At 34.5% G+C, this 21,385-nt stretch overlaps 1 protein-coding gene across 13 annotated transcripts in view; it reads right to left on the bottom strand.

The window, feature by feature from the left end:
- The window catches only part of Dock7 (dedicator of cytokinesis 7), a 207,473-nt gene that overhangs the window by 77,784 nt on the left and 108,304 nt on the right, over positions 1-21,385 (bottom strand). For 12 of the 13 annotated variants that reach the window (XM_074079907.1, XM_074079908.1, XM_074079909.1 and 9 more), the window contains exons 16-18: positions 18,129-18,199; positions 14,415-14,553; positions 13,435-13,536 (exon numbers count right to left, since the gene is read on the bottom strand). In XM_074079907.1, coding sequence (XP_073936008.1) covers positions 13,435-13,536; positions 14,415-14,553; positions 18,129-18,199 — 312 coding nt within the window. Of the gene's footprint in view, positions 1-13,434; positions 13,537-14,414; positions 14,554-18,128; positions 18,200-21,385 lie in introns of those variants that run through there. The other variant, XR_012449875.1, reaches the window with a different exon arrangement.

Below are 21,385 nucleotides of genomic sequence, written 5' to 3'. Positions count from 1 at the left end.
TTTTCTGATGTCAATTACTAGCAACGTCGATTAAAATTATTTCATAAAAATCACTTTTAAAAGCAAGCATATAAATTTAATTTCTCCTGGTAAGTATAGCTAAAAACCTTATAACATAATTGATAAAATGAACATAAAGACTATGAAAGGCAGAGAGAAGAATTAAGGTGGTCTGGGGACTTCAGAATGTAAGAAACTATAAGGCAATAGCTCATATTTTATTTTTGCCTTACATATCCAAGTACAAGAAAGACAGGCAATTCAGAAGAGCCAAAAGAGGCAGACAAAGCAAGCCCCTAATCAGACTTAATAATGGCCAACAGCTATATGAAAAGGTATTTTACATCACTGGTTATCTGGGAAACATAAGTTAATGCCTCTATCAATATTACCTCATGCCTATTAGAATTGTTTTTTATCAAAAAAAGTCAAGAGATTACAAATGTGGGCAAAACTGTGGAGAAAAGGGTACTGTTAAACTCTTTGCAGGAATGTAGATTGTGCAGCCATTATGGAAAACAGTATGAAAGGGCTCGTAAAGTAATTGAAATAGAACTACCATATGACCCATCAACCCTCTTCTGGCCATATAACCAAAGCAAATGTACTTCTTGGTACCAAAGTCTGTATTAGTCAACACAGTCTACAATAACAAAATACTATGGGGCTGGGTGACTTAAATAACAGAAATTTATTTTCTTACTGTTCAGGAGAATGAAAATTGAAGATTAAATTGTCAGCATGAAGAAAGAGAGAATATAAACACTCTGGTGTATCTTTCTTTTTTGGTGGTCTTGGAGTTTTGAACTCAGTCTCAGGCTTGCTAGGCAGGAGCTCTATCACTTGAGCCAGTCCCCCGGTACTGTTTTGTGTTGGTTATTTTTGAGATAGGGTCTCTCAAACTAATTGCCCATGCTGGGTTCAAACCTCAATCCTCCTAAGTAGTTAGGATTACAGGCATAAGCCACCAGTGCCCAGCACTGGCATCACTTCTTAAAACGGCACTAATTCCAGGGGCCAGGACTGGTGACTAACACCTGAAATCCCAGCTACTCAAGAGGTGAAGGGAGGAGGATCTCAGTACAAGACCAGCCCAGGCAAAAGTACAAGACCTAACCTGAAAAACACATGAAAAGCAAAGAACTGGGGGCATTTCTCAAGTGCTAGACAACTTGCCTAGCAAGTCTAAAGGCAAAAAAGGGGTGTGTGTGTGTGTGTGTGTGTGTGTCTGTGTGTGTGTCTGTGTGTGTGGAGAGTGGGAGACAGACACTAATTCACTTATGAATGCTCCAACCTCATGACCTTATCTTAACCAAACATTATCTTTCAAAGGTACCATATCTACAAATACTACCACATTGAGGGTTAGGCTTCAACATGTGAATTTTGGGGGACATAATTCAGTTCATAGCACAGACATTAAGAAAGTTGCCCAAGGTGACAAAATTAATAAATGGTGGAACCAGGACTAAAACCTAGGAAAGTTTGCTATAGTATAGCCCTTCAAAAGTATATGAAATAGGGCGACTCACAGTGGTTCTGCCTGTAATCCTAGCTACTTGAGAAGCTAAGATTGAAAGGACTGAAGGTTAAGGCTATACCAGGCAAACAATTTGAGAGACCCCATCTCCAAAATAATCAGAATGAAATGGGATGGAGGTGAAGCCTCCAGTGGTAGCATACAGTCAAATCCCTGGGGCTAGGGATGTAGCTCAGTGGTACAGCACTTGCCTCACATGTGCGAGGCCCTAAGTTTAACCCCCTACACCACACACACAAAAAAGTAAGTTCCCACCAAATCTCAAAGGATTCTATACACCATAGTAAGTGTTTCATTAAAATTCATAAAGAAAATAATATATATATATACCTCATTGAAAAAGAAGTTTTAAATGTTTAGCACAATGTGAATGTACTCAATGCCACAGAAGTGTACACTTAAAAATGGTTAAAACAGGGCTAGAGTATTTGCCTAGCAAAGGATGTACAAGGTTCTGAGTTCAATATACACCATCAGAAGGATAAAAAAAGAAAAAGAAATGATTTAAAAAAAAGTTGAAATAGTAAATTTTATGTCATATGTATTTAACCATAATTTTTAAATGCTAATTTTGTACAAGTAGAAAGAAGTATGGAATAGGGATAAGCACAAAAGTGATTTAAATTATTAATGTTGCAGCTCTTAGGCTGATGGATTCATGAGTGTTTATAATATTGTTGACTAAATAATAAATCAAAAAGCATCATGATCCATCCATAGGTATAACTACTGTTAAATTTAAAAACATGAAATATGCTGATCTCTGTATACTTTTGCAAATATTTCTATAAGATAAATATCTAAAAATATAATTTAGTAAATAAAATATAGGTATATTTTCCACTGTGACAAATTTCAGACAAAAACAAAACAGTTTTAAGGTCCAGACAATTATGGTAAGTATCTTAGATTGAGCTCTGTAACTCTACAAGGAGAAAAATTAAGTAACAGAATGCCATGCATTCTGTCAATTTTCTATGAACTTGGTAAACATAAATTTAGTATCTGGAACCCACGAAACACTGACACTAAGCTAAAGACACTAAACTGAAGTAATTTTACAGAAATATCATCATTCTGATGAGGCACACATTAGTGGCCAACGTCTTTCCCTCTCAGCATCGACAAGAATGAGTCCAATTTTGGACACTTTTATATTTTTAGATATCTTTAGACCTTCCTGGTAATGGTATCACTAGGCTTTTTTTTTTTTTTTTAAATATTGGGGCTTGAACCCTGGGCCTACACCTTGAGACATTCCACCAGCCCTTTTTTGTGATGGGTTTGTTTAAGACAGGGTCTCACCAACTATTTGGCCATGCTGGCTGTGAACCACCATCCTTCTAATCTCTGCCTTCTGAGAAGCTCTCACAGGTGTGAGCCACCGGTGCCTGGCTTCACTAGGCATTTTAATTTACTAGAAAAGTAATTCCTAAAAAATGGATAAGCAGAAATACAAAGAAGGGTTTATCAACTCAAAGTAAGAGTCAAGAGCACCCTGAGGGGGAGAAATGACCCAAACAATGTACGCACATGTGAATAAATGAATAAAAAAAAAGAGCACCTTGATTATTGTGTGAGTTGTTATGGTTTGGATATGAAGTACTCCCCAAGAAACTCATATGTTATAGGGTGGATGCAAGCTGATGAGCTTTGGGGAAGTGACTAGATCATGAAGGCTCTAATTTCTTTAGTGAATTAATTCCTTGATGGATTCATAATATGACAACATTATTGGAAAGTGGTAGAAATGGGAGATGGAGCCTACATGGAGAAGTAGGCTACTGAGGGAGTGTCCTGAAAGATACACCTTGTCCCTGGGCCCTTGGTCTCTCTGCCTCCTGTCTGCTATGAGGTAGCAGATTTGTCCTGCAAACCCTCCCAGCCATGATGTTCTTTCTGCCTTGTCATAGGCTTAAAGTAAAAGAGCCATGTGACCATGGACTAAAATCTCTGAAATAGTAAGCCAAAATAAATCTTTCTTCCTTCTAAATTGTTTCTCTTAGGTATTTGTCACAGCAACACAAAACTGACTAACACAAACACAACCTTGGGAATGCCACTGATATGCATTGTCATCAGCGGCCCTGCCTGACAAGAGTGTTTATCGGCTCAGAGTAAAAGGAAAACAAATAATTAGGTGGAAAACAAGTTGAAGACGAAGAAGGTAAGGAATAAAAACTACTTTTGAAATAGTTTTAGAACTTAAGTAATCCACAGTCTCAAATCATTAAGAAATAGTTTACTAGTTATAGAAATACATAAGCATGGTTATATGTCAAGCCTCCTATCTTAAGGCTTAACAAAACACTGAAGTTAAAATCTATCAAATGAGGCTGAGGGTGTATCTCAGAAGTAGTGTGCTTGCCTAGAATATACAAGGCCCTGGGTTCCATTTCCAGAGCCACAAAACAAATAAAAAATATAAAATATCTTAGACTCCTAAGCTTGGCATCATGGTATATGCCTATAATTCCAGCAATATAGAGGCTGAGGCAGGAGAATCATAAGAGGCCAATCTGGACTACATAGTAAGACCCTCTCTCATTCATAAACAAACAAATAAATAAATAAATAAATAAGAAGAGACTCTCTTAAAAAAAAAATCAAAGAGAGTTCAACTTTAGCCAGGAAAATACAAAATGACATTAGCAATGATCAATAATAGTTGAATATTTAAATAATTATCTTTCACTTGTTTTAATTTAAGCACTAAAACTAAGAATATATGATTCTTTAAACTTAAACCAATACATTATTCTTTTCATAACAGAATTCAAAGTAAAATTAAAATATTTAACATTTAAAATTAAATATTTAATAAAATATTAAAACATAATTAACTCTTGATGTGTTAATTCACGTATCTATCACTCACATTATACGTCTACAGTCAAATCCAAATTAATACCATATTCCTCACATATATGAGCATATTGAGCATAGGAGCTGGAAGAAAACCAATGGCCTTCTTTTAGAAAACTGACCTTGCATTTGCAAATCAATTAGGTAAAAAGAAATTTGTAACATCCACAAAAACATATCTTCTTATAAAACATTTCCTTTGACATACGCTATGCTTAACAAAAGGCAACCTTTTTCATGTAACAAAGCCTTACAAAATAAAAAAAGCCATCACTGACAAGACATGTTCCTGGAAAACTAAATGAAAAACTGGATAGGTGTGAGTCATATTCTTTCTTACTGTCCTCATTCATTTAATAGATACATACTGAGTGCCTACAATATGGTAAACATTGTCTAAACACTTGTAGATACAGGAATGAACAAGATGGACGAAGTCCATATCCTCATGGAGCTTCGGAGTTTCTACTCTGCTCTGATAGTTGAGTTTGTTCAGGAAATTTTGTTGAAAAATATGACCCAACGATATAAGATTTCTATCAAAAAACAAGTTGAAGTAGATTATCAACAATACATGCTAGAAATAAGTCTTCCATGATAAGTAGAAACTAAAACAATATGTGACCACAAAGCCACCACTACAAAAGATTCTTCAAGGGATTCTGCACACAGAAAGTAAAACCCAACATAACCATGAAAGGACAGGCAGCACCAAACTACAGGAAAAGAAAAAGAAAGAAGTAGAGAGTAACCACAAATTACGTACACACAATCAAACCTTCAAACAACTAAGACAACTAAATGACAGGAATCACCACATACCTATCAGTACTAACTCTTAATGTTAATGGACTTAATTCCCCCATCAATAGGCACCGCTTGACGAAATGGATTAAAAAGGAAGATCCAACAATTTGTTGCTTACAGGAGACCCATCTCACCGACAGAAATAAACATAAGCTTAGGATCAAGGGCTGGAAGAAGATTTACCAAGCCAATGGCCCCCGAAAATAGGCAGGAGTAGCAATACTTATCTCTGACAAAGTACACTGTAAACCTACATTGATCAAACGAGATATAGAAGGACATTCCATACTAATAAATGGGGAAATAGACCAAAAGGAAATAATAATTATCAACCTATATGCACCCAATATCATCAAACATACCCTGAAAGATCTAAAAGCATATATTAACTCCAACACAGTGGTCGTGGGAGACATTAACACCTCATTATCATCAACAGATAGGTCATTCAAACAAAAAATCAATAAAGAAATCCAAGATCTAAAGTATAGACATCAAATGGACCTACTTGATGTCTACACAACATTTCGTCCAACTTCTACACAATATACATTCTTCTCAGCAGCCCATGGAACCTTCTCCTAAATAGATCATATCCTAGGGCACAAAGCAAGCCTCAGCAAATATAAGAAAATAGAAATTATACCGTGCATTCTATCTGATCACAATGAAATAAAACTAGAATTCAACAACAAAAGTAAAGACAAAAAACATGCAAACAGCTGGAAACTGAATAACTCATTACTTAATGAACAATGGGTCATTGATGAAATAAAAGAGGAAATTAAAAAGTTCTTGGAAGTCAATGAAAATGAAAACACAACCTACCAGAACCTATGCGACACAGCAAAGGCAGACCTGAGAGGAAAGTTTATAGCCATGAGTGCATGTATTAAAAAGATTGAAAGATCCCAAATCAATGACGTAATGATATATCTCAAACTCCTAGAAAAACAAGAACAAGCAAATCCCAAAACAAATAGAAACAGAGAAATAATAAAAATAAGAGGTGAAATCAACGAAATAGAAACCAAAAAAACCATACAAAGAATTAATGAAACAACAAGTTGGTTCTTTGAAAACATAAACAAGATTGACAGACCCCTGGCAAACCTGACTAAAATGGGAGAGAAAAAACCCAAAGTAGTAGAATCAGGAATGCAAAAGGGGAGATAACAACAAACACCATGGAAGTCCAGGAAATCTTCAGAGACTACTTCAAGGACCTATATTCAAATAAATTTGAAAATCTTAAAGAAATGGACAGATTTCTAGATACATATGATCATCCACAACTGAATCAAGAGGAAATTAATCACCTGAATAGATCTATAACACAAAAGGAAATTGAAGCAGCAATCAAGACTCTCCCCAAAAAGAAAAGTCCAGGACCTGCTGAATTCTCTGAATTCCATCAGACCATTAAAGAAGAACTGATACCAACCCTCCTTAAACTGTTCTACGAAAGAGATAGGGAAGGAAAACTGCCAAACACATTTTATGAAGCCAGTATTACACTTATCCCAAAACCAGGCAAAGACACCTCCAAAAAGGAGAACTATAGGCCAATCTCCCTTATGAACATTGATGCAAAAATCCTCAACAAAATAATGGCAAACCAAATTCAACAATACACCAAAAAGATTATTCACTACGACCAAGTAGGATTCATCCCAGGAATGCAGAAGTGGTTCAACATACGAAAATCAATAAACGTAATAAACCACATTAACAGAAGCAAAGACAAACACCACTTGAGCATCTCAATAGATGCAGAAAAAGCCTTCGATAAGATCCAACACCATTTCATGATAAAAGCTCTAAGAAAACTAGGAACAGAAGGAAATTACCTCAACATTTTAAAAGCTATATATGACAAATCTACAGCCAGCATTATACTTGATGGAGAAAAACTGAAACCATTCCCTCTAAAATCAGGAACCAGACAAGGATGCCTACTATCTCCACTCCTATTCAACACAGTACTGGAATTCCTAGCCAGAGCAATTAGGCAAGAAGAAGGAATAAAAGGAATACAAATAGGTAAAGAAACTGTCAAAATATCCCTTTTTTGCAGACGACATGATCCTATACCTTAAAGATCCAAAAAACTCTACTCAAAAGCTCCTGGATACCATCAATAGCTACAGCAAGGTAGCAGGATATAAAATCAACATAGAAAAATCATTACCATTTCTATACACTAATAATGAACAAACTGAAAAAGAATATATGAAAACAATTCAATTTACAATAGCCTCAAGAAAAATCAAATACCTAGGTGTAAACCTAACAAAAGATGTGAATGACCTCTACAAGGAAAACTATAAATTTCTCAAGAAAGAGACTGAGGAAGACTACAGAAAGTGGAGCGATCTCCCATACTCATGGATTGGTAGAATCAATATAGTAAAAATGTCTATACTCCTAAAAGTAATCAACACATTTAATGCAATTCCCATCAAAATTCCAGTGACATTCATTAAAGAGATTGAAAAGTCTACTGTTAAATTTATATGGAAACACAAGAGGCCACGAATAGCCAAGGCAATACTCAGTCAAAAGAACAATGCAGGAGGTATCACAATACCTGACTTCAAACTATATTACAAAGCAATAACAATAAAAACAGCATGGTACTGGCACAAAAACAGACATGAAGACCAGTGGAACAGAACAGAGGTCCCAGATATGAAGCCACAAAACTATAACCAACTTGTCTTTGACAAAGGCGCTAAAAATATACGATGGAGAAATAGCAGCCTCTTCAACAAAAACTGCTGGGAAAACTGGCTAGTAGTCTACAAAAAAATGAAACTAGATCCATGTATATAACCCTATACCAACATTAACTCAAAATGGACAAGGATCTTAATATCAGACCACAAACTCTAAAGTTCATACAGGAAAGAGTAGGAAATACTCTGGAGTTAGTAGGTATAGGTAAGAACTTTCTCAATGGAACCCCAGCAGCACAGCAATTAAGAGATAGCATAGATAAATGGGACTTCATAAAACTAAAAACTTCTGTTCATCAAAAGAAATGGTCTCTACATTGAAGAGAACACCCACAGAGTGGGAGAAAATATTTGCCAGCTACACTTCAGACAAAGGACTGATAACCATAATACACAGGGAACTTAAAAAACTAAATTCTCCCAAAACTAATGAACCAATAAAGAAATGGGCAAGTGAACTAAACAGAACTTTCTCAAAAGAAGAAATTCAAATGGCCAAAAAACACATGAAAAAATGCTCACCATCTCTAGCAATAAAGGAAATGCAAATTAAAACCACATTAAGATTCCACCTCACCCCTGTTAGAATAGCTATCATTAGCAACACCACCAAAAACAGGTGTTGGCGAGGATGAGGGGAAAAAGGAACCCTCTTAAACTATTGGTGGGAATGTAAACTAGTACAACGACTCTGGAAAAAAATTTGGAGGCTACTTAAAAAGCTAAACATTGATCTACCATTTGATCCAGCAATACCACTCTTGGGGATATACCCAAAAGACTGGGACACAGGTTACTCCAGAGGCACCTGCACACCCATGATTATTGCGGCACTATTCACAATAGCCAAGTTATGGAAACAGCCAAGATGCCCCACCACTGACGAATGGATTAAGAAAATGTGGTATCTATACACAATGGAATTTTATGCAACCATGAAGAAGAACAAAATGTTATCATTTGCTGATAAAAGGATGGAATTGGAGAACATCATTCTGAGTGAGGTTAGCCTGGCCCAAAAGAACAAAAATCATATGTTCTCCCTCATATGCGGACATTAGATCAAGGGCAAATTCAACAAGGGGATTGAACTTAGATCACAAGATAAAAGCGAGTGCACACAAGGGAGATATGAAGATAGGTAAGACACCTAAAAAATTAGCTAGCATTTGTTGCCCTCAGTGCAGAGAAACTAAAGCAGATACCTTAAAAGCAACTGAGGCCAATAGGAGAAGGGGACCAGGAACTAGAGAAAAGGTTAGATCAAAAAGAATTAACCTAGAAGGTAACACACATGCATAGGAAATCAATGTGAGTCAATTCCCTGTATAGCTATCCTTATCTCAACTACAAAAACCCTTGTTCCTTCCTATTATTGCTTATACTCTCTCTCCAAGAAAATTAGAGATAAGGGCAAAATAGTTTCTGACAGGTATCGAGGGGGTGGAGGGGAGAGGGAGGGGGTGGAGTGGGTGGTAAGGGAGGGGTGGGGGCATGGGGGAGAAATGACCCAAGCATTGTATGCACATATGAATAATAAAAAAATTAAAATTAAAAAAAAAAACAAAAGCAAAAAACAATACATGCTAGAAATTCTGGAAATATCAGGGACAGGGAAATTTACAAAGATGAGAGATTTATATATGAAAAATGGCCACGGATTTGTATAAGTGTATTCTATTAAAACTCAGTCTATGTTTAAATGACTCACAGGACTTAAGGGAACATATTTTATGGATAAAGGTACAGAAAATGTTCCAATGATCTTGGCTGGCAATAAATGTGACCTGGAAGTTAAATAAGTAAAAGTTGGTAAATAACAAGGCGAGAATTCAGTAAGACAGTGGTGTAACTGCCTTTTTAGAATCATAGGCAGGACTGGAGGTTGTAGCTCAAGAGGTAGAACTCAAAAGCCCTGTGTTCAAACTCCAGTCCTAGCCCAAAAAAAGAATCATCTACAAAGTCAAAGATTAACATTAATGATAATATTTTATGATCTGGTTAGATAGACAGATAGAAGAACACCAGTGGAAAAGAGTAAGTCTAAGAAGAAGACATGCTTACTACTGGTCTAGACATGAAGTCAGAAAGAACTCTGAGCAAAATTACAAGAATAAAGAACTACTGGCTAATTAGAAAGTGCCAGCAATCCATACTTATAGGCCCTGAAGCCACACAACTGTAACCAACTTGTCTTTGACAAAGGAGCTAAAAATATACGATGGAGAAATAGTAGCCTCTTCAACAAAAACTGCTGGGAAAACTGGTTAGCAGTCTGCAAAAAACTGAAACTAGATCCATGTATATCACCCTTTACCAATATTAACTCAAAATGGATCAAGGACCTTACTATCAGACCACAAGCTCTAAAGTTGATACAGAAAAGAGTAGGAAATACTCTGGAGTTAGTAGGTATAGGTAAGACCTTTCTCAATGGAACCCCAGCAGCACAGCAATTAAGAGATAGCATAGATAAATGGGACTTCATAAAACTAAAAAGCTTCTGTTCATCAAAAGAAATGGTCTCTAAACTGAAGAGACCACCCACAGAGTGGGAGAAAATATTTGTCAGCTACACATCAAAGGACTGATAACCAGAATATACAGGGAACTTAAAAAACTAAATTCTCCCAAAACTAATGAACCAATAAAGAAATGGGCAAGTGAACTAAACAGAACTTCCTCAAAAGAAGAAATTCAAATGGCCAAAAAACACATGAAAAAATGCTCACCATCTCTAGCAATAAAGGAAATGCAAATTAAAACCACATTAAGATTCTACCTCACCCCTGTTAGAATAGCTATCATTAGCAACACCACTAACAACAGGTGTTGGCGAGGATGCGGGGGAAAAAGAAACTAGTACAACCACTCTGGAAAAAAATTTGGAGGCTACTTAAAACACTAAACATTGATCTACCATTTGATCCAGCAATACCACTCTTGGGGATATACCCAAAAGACTGTGACACAGGTTACTCCAGAGGCACCTGCACACCCATGATTATTGCAGCACTATTCACAATAGCCAAGTTATGGAAACAGCCAAGATGCCCCACCACTGACGAATGGATTAAGAAAATGTGGTATCTATACACAATGGAATTTTATGCAGCCATGAAGAAGAATGAAATGTTATCATTCGCTGGTAAATGGATGGAATTGGAGAACATTACTCTAAGTGAGGTTAGCCTGGCCCAAAAGACCAAAAATTTTATATTCTCCCTCATATTAGATCAAGGGCAAACACAACAAGGGGACTGAACTTTGAGCACTTGATAAAAGCGAGAGCACATAAGAGAGGGGTGAATATAGGTAAGACGCCTAAAAAATTAGCTAGCATTTGTTTCCTTAACACAGAGAAACTAAAGCAGAAACCTTAAAAGCAACTGAGGCCAATAGGAAAAGGGGACCAGGAACTAGAGAAAAGGTTAGATCAAAAAGAATTAACATAGAAGGTAACACACATGCACAGGAAATTAATGTGAATCAACTCCCTGTATAGCTATCCTTATCTCAACCAGCAAAAACCCTTGTTCCTTCCTATTATTGCTTATACTCTCTCTTCAACAAAATTAGAGATAAGGGCAAAACAGTTTCTCCTGGGTATTGAGGGGGTGGAGGGGAGAGGGAGAGGGTGGAGTGGGTGGTAAGGGAGGGGGTGGGGGCAAAGGGGAGAAATGACTCAAGCCTTGTATGCACATATGAATAATAAAACAATAAAAAAATTGAAAAAAAAAGTAGGTCTGAGGAGGCTTCTCCTTTTTTATATATTATACAATGAATTTAGATTTTATTGGTTTGTACAAGTTCTTTGGAGAAAAAAATTGCTCTGTGTATCCCTTGGAAAATAATAGTATTTCTCCTTTGCAATAACAGTTATAGCAGATGTGTAACTAATATACTTGACTCTAATACAATTATGTAAGACAGCATGGATGCATTTCAATGTTAGATATTGGTACATTATGAAATCATTTGAAGTTAAATCATTATACTTTATAGCTATAATGAAAGAGGGAAATTTCCCTTCAAATTCATTGTAGCAGATGTTTTTCAGCCACTAACTTCATTTTATATTTTAAAAATTATGAAATATCATGTCATTGCATTCAAACTAGAATGTACAAATTGCTTTGGAAACTGGATCTTTTCTAGGAAGAAATCTGAGATAACTGATTCTTATGGTTTTCAAAACTAAAATATATACTATGTTAAACCAACTCTAAAAGAATTTTTCTGGTGTTTGTTTTAAGTCTTTTACACATATAGATGTTTCCACATATGGATATCACCATCAAAGCTGTTACTATTTCTTGCATTGCATATTGATAGCTATTTGTTTTCGCTTACATGATCACCAATTACAAAAAGATATGAAGAGCTAATTTAAATCTGTTTTTCTTCTTCCTGTCTTTTAGTGAAATCTGAATAATCTACTAAGAGAAATATTCATTAAATAAGGAGCTTCCCATGGTACACAATATAAAATTTCCAAATTTATCTTTTTTAGGTTTGGTTTTAAAATTAATACATTTTCTTTTATCTTTTGGTGATGCTGAAGATGGAACTCAGGTTCTCAGGAGTGCTAGACAAATACTCTACCACTGTGTCCCACCCTGAGCTCTGAATACACATTTTTTTTTTAAAGAAGGGATAAGGATTGGCATGGTGGTTCAAGCTTATAATCATTGCTACTTGGGAGGCAGAATTGTAAAGGATGATAGTTCTACCCCAACCAGGGCAAAAAGTTCACTAGACATTTCAAATAATAAAAGCTGGGCAGGTGGTGGACGCCTGTCATCCCAGCTATAAAGGAAGCATGACCAGGAGACTCTCAGTCCAGGCCAGCCCAGGCACCAACTCAAAACCCTATCCAAAAAATAATTGAAATTATAAAGTGTTAGTGGGGGTGGCTCAAGTGGTAGAGCACCGGACTAGCAGGTGCAAAGTCCTGAGTTCAACCCCCAGAACTATACACCTTCCCACTAAAAAAGATAAAACAAGTCTGGCCTGGGAGAACAAGCCTTTAATTCCAGTGGTTGGGAAGCTGAGGCAAAAGAATCATGAGTTTGAGGTCAGTCTGGGCTATACAGAAAGACCCTGTCTCATATCTCACCCCCTAAAAGATAAAAGCTTCTAGGTTTTATAGAGAGAAATTTTAGTTCTCTGTGGAAATAACATCACTTTCTGTATACTTTCAGATAGAAGAAGTAAAGTAAGATTTTGTTTGACAAAAAACATCTTTATAATGAAAAAAACTCATTTCATTTAGTTTTTAATTTTGCTGTTATTGGGTTTTTTGAGCAGTGCTAGGGTTTGAACTCAGGGCTTCGCATTTGCCAGGCAGGTGCTCTACCATGCGAGCCACGCCTCCAGTCCTAGTATATTCATTTTAAAACTGAAATAATAATACATGAAATGTAAACTCAAAGAAAAAGTAAATTCTCCGTATGGAAGAATTACAATGTGAGAAATACTGACCTCAGGAGATAGTACAGAATAAGCCTGTGGTGGTTTTTCTAGTGATACTGGTAGGCAAAACTGGCCAGTCTTCAACCGTCCATTCTGAAGCATTGGTATCCACTTTTAAGAGAAAAAGGAAACAATTTTAATTTAAATATGTTTGCTATAAAAATAATTATGTAGAAAGTCTATTTAATAAGTTAGTACCAGTCAAATCTATCTGATATCACTGAACATTAACAGAATTATATAGGATTTCATAATTCCTCTAAAAAGATGTTTCCCTGATGATATTTTATTCAAAATCTGTGAAACATCATTGCTCTACTATGCAATATTTAATATGAGGGTCCTTATTATCTAAGAAAGTGAATCTTAGAGAAGGCCACAAAGTGAACTAATTTAAAAACACAATATTTTTAATGTAAACAGTACAAACTTAATTGGCTTATGGGTGCTGAAAACAAAACTAAAAGGCAGGGAAATATACTTTCTTACAGTTGGCAACATTCATGCCACAAATGAAAGAGAAAAAAATTAATAAACCAAATGTTGATTTTTCTCTTTAGCGTAGAAGCACAATTTTCTTGACAAAATTGTGTAATAGCACTTTATGATGTTCTTCATCTTAGTTTTATCTGTGCAATTCAATTATAATGTTTTTTGAAAAATGGCCAGGATTTTAATTTCTTTTCTAAGGATTTCTGTTATTTGTTTTACATTGAAGTTATTTTCTACTTAAATCTATTATATTTACACTGCAGTCTGAGGTAAACACTCAATAATCAGGACCAACATGTAGGTGTTTACAGAGTTAATTAATTGATTAGCTAATGAGCTCATGCTAATGAGCACTTTCTTGTTATGATGATTCTTACCAGCACCATTTTAGTACTGTAGGGACTCATGGAATTCTCAAAAAGTAAGAAACATCAACTAAATTTAAACATCATAAATATTTTTAAGATTAAAGAGCCTAAATAACCAAAAAGACTTACTGTGTATCCAACGGGTGTTTCAAGAGGAGTATTTTGTTTCTGTTGACAGCTAACATGATAAAAAGTAAAAAGCAAGTGATGATGGTCAGTTAAAGTAGCAGGGAGTTTAACCTTGATTTCTTCATGAAAATCTGGAGACCTTCATACAAAAAAATAAAAACAAAAAATAATAGTCAGTAAATATGTTCAAAATAAATAATTACTGCATTTGTATATCTGAGTGATTTTTAAATTAATTTTTATATTCAAGCTTCATTTTTCCTATAATCTAAAACATTTTTCTCTATTTTCAACTTCTAAATAATTAAATCCTACTTAAGAAAGAGCTGCCACTGTTTCTAGTTTCTTATCCCACTTTTATTAATTCAAATAGTAATCTTATTATTTGAAAATTCATTAATAATTACCACCTTGATTACTGAGATTTTCATTACTTTGAAACCTATTCAAAATACAGTAGGACTTTCTAGATTTATGAGCAAATCCTGACATGTTACATGGAAAACTAATATGAGTTGTATAAATATATATTTTATTTAGAAAAACATTTTGTCTTTTGTAGGGGTACAGTTTCATAGTAAGAGTAATGTTTAACATTCTTTTGTTAAAAAAAGGGGGAAGATATCGCTAAAGATATCTTAATATTAAGTTATGCTCTGTGAGTAATATCACATATCATTTATTCCAGTGTTAGCAAAAAAATAATTTTAGCAAAACATGAACTACTATTAACTGACTCAAAGGGAAAAAAAAAGATAAAATCAGGGAATACTCATAAATTATTGCATTTGTTCCACAGTTTAGAAGTGTTCCTAGACACTGTAAGGATAAAATAAGTATGTTTGATGAAAAATGATCTTTCATCCCTGAATCTCCACCTTAATATCCATTGAGTGGCCCAACAGGCCATTTTTATAGGAAAACATAGTATACATGACATACAATTAAAAGGACAGAACCTTAGCGTCGCAATCCTCCATTCTCTCAATATTATATTCAATAAAAATGCAACAAAAGCATATAGTTTCACTGTCTTTAACATGAAGGGTGTCCTACCAATTAAGAGTTTTTTCTTGGATACTAATTAGTCAAATATCTTAACCTCTCAAATACGCCTCAAAAACACGTTAATGGGTGTGGATTTGTTCACAGAAATATTAAGTGGAACTAAGCCTTAAAGAACAAGAAAGAGAACTGATGTTAGCCATCGGAGAACTTGAAGACTTTGAGTTGTTTTTTTAAAAAGATATCATACATCTTATTACTAATTTCACCACTAAATTATGAAAAAGTTGAATTTATCAGTAATGTCAGATGGTTTCATCATTTTAATTCTTATTTAATATTAATGCTGAGAGCAAACAAATAAGCAACAACCTAGCTATAACTGAGAAACTTACATAAATTACTACCTTCTTTTTTGGTATCTTTCCTTGCATTGAGTGTTTTGGTTCATTTCTTTTTACTCACATTTGAAGGTTTTTGTGGAAAATGAAGTATCTATGGGAATTACTGATAAAAGAAGTAGGTTTAATTGCCAATCTTTAGACTAAACATTATCTTATTTTTGTGGTAGTCTTAAAGATGAATACAACACTTTCTATATAATTTAAGAGGACAAATAATAGATATTAATAGCTGTGCTGTAAAACACACTGTTAATGGGGCAAATCCAGTCCACTGCCTCGTTTTGTAGAGCTTGCAAATTAAGAATGGCTTTTATAATTTTAAACAGTTAAATAAATCAAGAGAATAATATATTTCATAACATAAAAAATTAACATGGAATTCAAATTTTAGTGTCCATAATAGTTTTATATGAACTCAGCCATGCCAACTTACTTATAACTTTACTTATTATATATGGCTGCTTTTGTGCTACAATGGCAGAGCTGAATGGTTGAAAGAGACAGCATGTAGCCACAGGCCTAAAACATGTACTGTCTAGTCCTTTGCAGAAAATACCTGCAACCCCTGCTATAGAATAGAAAGGGTTAAGCACTTCAAGAACACAGTTGAACAGATTACTTCAAGTTTGTGATTGGTGAATTACCAGGTAGGAGGTAATATTTGCAATGGGCCTTAAAGAGTGAGTGAGGGTTCAGGGAATTGTTATATAACAGGAAAAAAGATCCAAGAAAGACCCAGAAACAGACAGCACAGAATATGTTTGCTAACAAAGAAGAAAGAAACCATCAAGACTGAAAAGCTGATTAGAGAACAGAAGGCAAATATATCTGAAGTTTTGAGTCAGGGTAACTGGAAATATGGTGGCAACATTTACAAAGAGAAAATCAGACAGGGAGATGGTTGGAAAACTTAGGAATACATATATGGAAGCTGAGAAATAGCCAGACATCAAGATGAACATGCGTATACCTCAGAAGGAAGGTTAGGACTGAAAATAAAGAGTTCGAAACAATCCGTAAGAACATTAAAGTAGAAACATTTTCATTGAATAACTCTGAAGGTACTTATAACATTATTTAGGAAAAGAATATGTAAGAGAGTTAAAAGCAAAGCTTTAGTGTTTTGTGTGTAATGCCTATATTGAAACGAAAAACAATTAACTGTTTGTTTGTTTTTTAAAGAATATTCAAAGAAACAGAAGGAAACCGAGATGTGGCCACAGAATAAAAGATGAGAAAGAAGAAAGTTTTAAGGAGGGCAAAGAAGATGAATACTATATAAAAGCACTAAGGGAAGGCTTTTGTGGTTTGCTTTTTTTTTTTTTTTTCATGTCCATGGAAAATGTAAGCTTCTTTTTGAGACTAGGAAATTGGAGACAATGAAACAGGACCCTGAAGATGCCAGAGAAAGATAACAGATTGACCAATATTCCAGAAGAGGTTGGGAAGGACTGCTTGAGAGCATAGGTGAAAGATTTACATTGACAGGGATGTGCCACTGCTACTTTAGAAACAGAAGGAAAGACAAATGAGTATGGAGAGTAGATGAAGTACAGAGTAGAGAAGTTATAGATCTTAAGTTTAATGACAATGATCAACTCCGGAGGAATGCAGAGAGTAAAGCAAACAGAAAAGAACTGGGATCTAGAAGAAATTCCTGAATTTACTATTACATGAGAGGGTAAAAAACAAAACAAAATAAAAATGATCACAAGAAGACTGCAAAAGAGCAATAGGGCCAAAGAAGATAAATTATTGTAGCCCTATCATATGCTACAGTAACATCAATTTGCAATAGCTCTGATTAGCACAATTTTGTGATTTTCTCCAAGAGCATTCAATATTTACCTCAAAAACACAGAAGTTAAAGGTTATCCAAAGTTAGCAATTTTCCAAGCCCAAGGAAGTAAAATGAAAAGTCAAGAAATCAAAGTATTATTGGATGTTGAAAATAATGCCAATTTAACTAATAGTTCAAGCTTACTAAAGAGTTAAAACAGAACTGAAAAGTGTCAGGGGAAAATAATAAAGAAAGATCAAAGGAACAGAGGTCACAATGATAATAACAATACAGTGAAAATGAAAGAATCAGAGAATTTGATAGAAAAGACTTTGTGTACAAAGTTGTATTTTTGAGATGTCTATGGAGAATAGCTACACATCTATAGACTGAAAATTATAACTCTGATGTCAGCCTGAATTTGGCACATTCAGTGCAGCAAAGCATTTGGTAAACACACTAAGTGAGTGCTAACAATGCCACTGAGAAGTGAGTAACTTTGAAAGAAATATTTTAATTCAGTACCTGTTATGATATACTACGGCTGTATAGGCTTCCTTTGAAAATTCTGAACAGCTAGATTTACCAAAGATTACCTGTAACAAATAACAGCACGTTGAAACTTTGTTGTAATAAATTCTAGATGTTTCATATCTATGTAAGAATTTGTCTGATTTAATAACTACTTGAGAAAATGGGAAAAGTCAGTCCAATGAAGAACAATGTGCCTGGTGACGTTCTTTAGAAGTTCAATTGCTTCACTATAAATTTCTTTTCTGTGATAGACCCATCTGACATTCAAACATTCAAAAGTTTCTATTAATTATATTTCTGTCTACTGAGCACTAAGGTATATTTCTTTCCTTTTTCTGAAAGAACGTATTCATTTTTAAACTGAATGTAACATATCATTTTGAATTTATATAAGAAATATTATCTTGGAATAGCAGCATAAATTTACCATACAAACTGATGGCTTCACTGTAACAACACAGTAATTCTGAAAGTCAAATAAATTATTTATAAATTATATAAAAATATTATTTTTACATAAAGCCATGTATCCTTTGCTTCTAATACTCCCTGCAACTTATTTCACAATGGAGGAGGCACTCCATTCTTATAACTGTCTTTTAAAAAAAAATCTACCACATTAAAAAAATATAATGGTACTTCTGGAAAAGCTCAGAGATAAAATAATACCTGCCTCATGAATTCTGACAGGAATACAGGGCTAATTAAGGCAACTGATTACATAAATGGCTTATGAAGTTGAGGTCACAGTTATGACTACAATGAGATTTAGAGAGATTTTCAATGTTATCTAGCCACAGATTAAACTCTTAAGTCTGGCTAGCATAAGTAGGTATGTAAACATGTAAGCACATTTCCATCAATACAACTAGTAAAGCAACTTGAAGTTTATTCCTTACAAAAGGGGATTAATTAGTATTTGTTTCTTTTTATAATACTTCAAGCAGGTTCTTTTACTTTAAGGGTATATAAAATGTAATAATTATGACTTTCCTGGATAAGTTTTATTTCATCAATTTCTAATACCTTAGTATGTTTTTTGTTTATTTTGGTTTGGATTTGGCTTTTTTTCTTTGTTGAGATAGGGTCTTGCTATGTAGCCCAGGCTGGCCTCAAACTCATGATCTTTCTGTCTTGGCCTTCTGAGTGCTGTGATTACAGGCATACACCACCACGCCTGGCTACATTAGTGTGTTTTTATAAAATTTTATTTCAGTACCAGAATTATGAAATTATAATCTTATCATACTGAAATTATATAATAAAAATTATCTCAGGATTCATTTGAATGCCTTTATCTTAAAAAATAACAAACACATTATGTCCACATGTATATACTCATTCAAACAAGCCACTCTCATAAACGTAAAAGTATTACACTTTTATATGGTTAGTAACATACTGAAAGGAATACAGTACCTTTTCTCTGCTTTGAGAAGCTATCACTTTCCACAAAATAACTTGTTAATTTTTATAACATGAATAAAATAAAGTGGAAAGTGTCTTTTTTTGACCATTTGAATTATATTTTTAATCATTCAGTCACATGGATTGAGCACCAATTATATACCAAACACTATGATAGGCATCAAGATACAGATATAAATAAGACACGGTCCCTGCCCTCAAGGAGCTCACAGTCTAATGGATGAGATGAAGAAATAAACATACATTCATAGAGTGACAAAGTCTGTGAAAGAAGTGAGAAGATGGTAGGCAGCAACAAAGAGGGAGTGGTCTAACTGCCAGTAGAGTTGAATGCAATTGGCACTCTGTAGAGGAGTCATAAATATGCTAATATAAGAAGAGTTTGTGAGGCAAACAATGAAAAAATTATCTTACATACACTTCTACTATAATCTCAAATTCACATAGCAATTCCTATACAGCTGGCAAAGTATCTATTTTCACAACCTATCATTTTTTTATCAACTATAATCGTACATTCATTCCTTCAATGCAAATAGCTAAATAAAGAGTATGAAATGCTAATTTCAAACCTCAAAAATAAATTCAACATTTATTCAAAAAACTTATTTGGCATGTATTATATGGAAGATCTGAAATAGCTGCGAGAGGAGAATACAAAGATGAATAATTTGTGTTCACTGCTATCAAGATCTGTAAATGTTTGATGAAATTGAACAATAGGGAAGAAAATTTAGCTTTCCTAGCAAATAGACAAACCAAAAGAACTTGATTAAAAGACAGACATGGAAGGATAACAATTCACCCATTCTTAGGTAACCATTTTCTAAGATTCTCAGAGGTTAAAATACCTACAGACATAGCATAGTCCTATTCCATGTTTCTAATTTCTGTTGAGCCAAAAATCTACTGTCACAGAACATGCATTCATTCATCAGTCTCCCCCAAATCCTAAAGGATAATTTTGGTTGTCAAGAATCTCTCCAGGCTTGGTCTCAATCTACTATCTATTTTCCATTGCTCTGGCACACTGGCAACTCACTACTGTACTTGTCACTATTCAGGAACATTCTTCAACCTGTATTATTTTTCTTCCCCCACTCTCCAGATCCAGTGTCATTAACATTTGGTTTTAAGATAGAAGTAATGGTTGCTTGTTACCTCAATGAGGCATTCTCTCCCATCTATGAACACTTGTTACTTTGAATCTCTTTATCAATCTTAGAACATGTCTTGGTTCTGAATATTGGCTGCAAAAATAATTCATTAATGAGATTTGAAAATAATGATACCTAGTTCAGATCCCTGAATAAAATTCAAATAAGATTCAGCTTGGGCACAGGGATTTTTTTTTTTTAAAGCTCCCCAGATGGATCTGTTGTGCAGCCAAGACTGCTAAAGTTTCTCAACCAAGATGGAAAGAGTCATGCATATTAGAATCACCAGAGAGCATTTTCAAACTATTATACAACCTCACATTATCCCCTCATCACCTCCCATCTCCATGACCTGGACTTTCATTCTAAAGGGGATTAGGGAAAGTCAGAATCACAGATGCCAAAAGTAAAATTATCTGTTACTTTGATAGAGTTTCCTGGGCGGTATGAACCTGACCTTTTGTTGAAAGATTTATATGTATTATATGTATCTGTATTATTTTCTCTAGTTTATAAGTCTTATTCATCTTTGTATCTCTGGGAGGCCTAGTCCTCAATAAGCAAGTTAGACTTAAATGCATTACTATCTATACAGCAATTGGTACAGTAAGAAATTTGGCTTAAAAATTTCATTAATTTGGAGCTTCTAACCAAATTATACAA

Source organism: Castor canadensis, chromosome 7 (genome assembly GCF_047511655.1).
Source record: "Castor canadensis chromosome 7, mCasCan1.hap1v2, whole genome shotgun sequence".
NCBI lineage: Eukaryota > Metazoa > Chordata > Mammalia > Rodentia > Castoridae > Castor > Castor canadensis.
The sequence above is the reverse complement of the archived record's forward strand: the minus strand, read 5'-3'. Positions and strand labels throughout refer to the sequence as shown.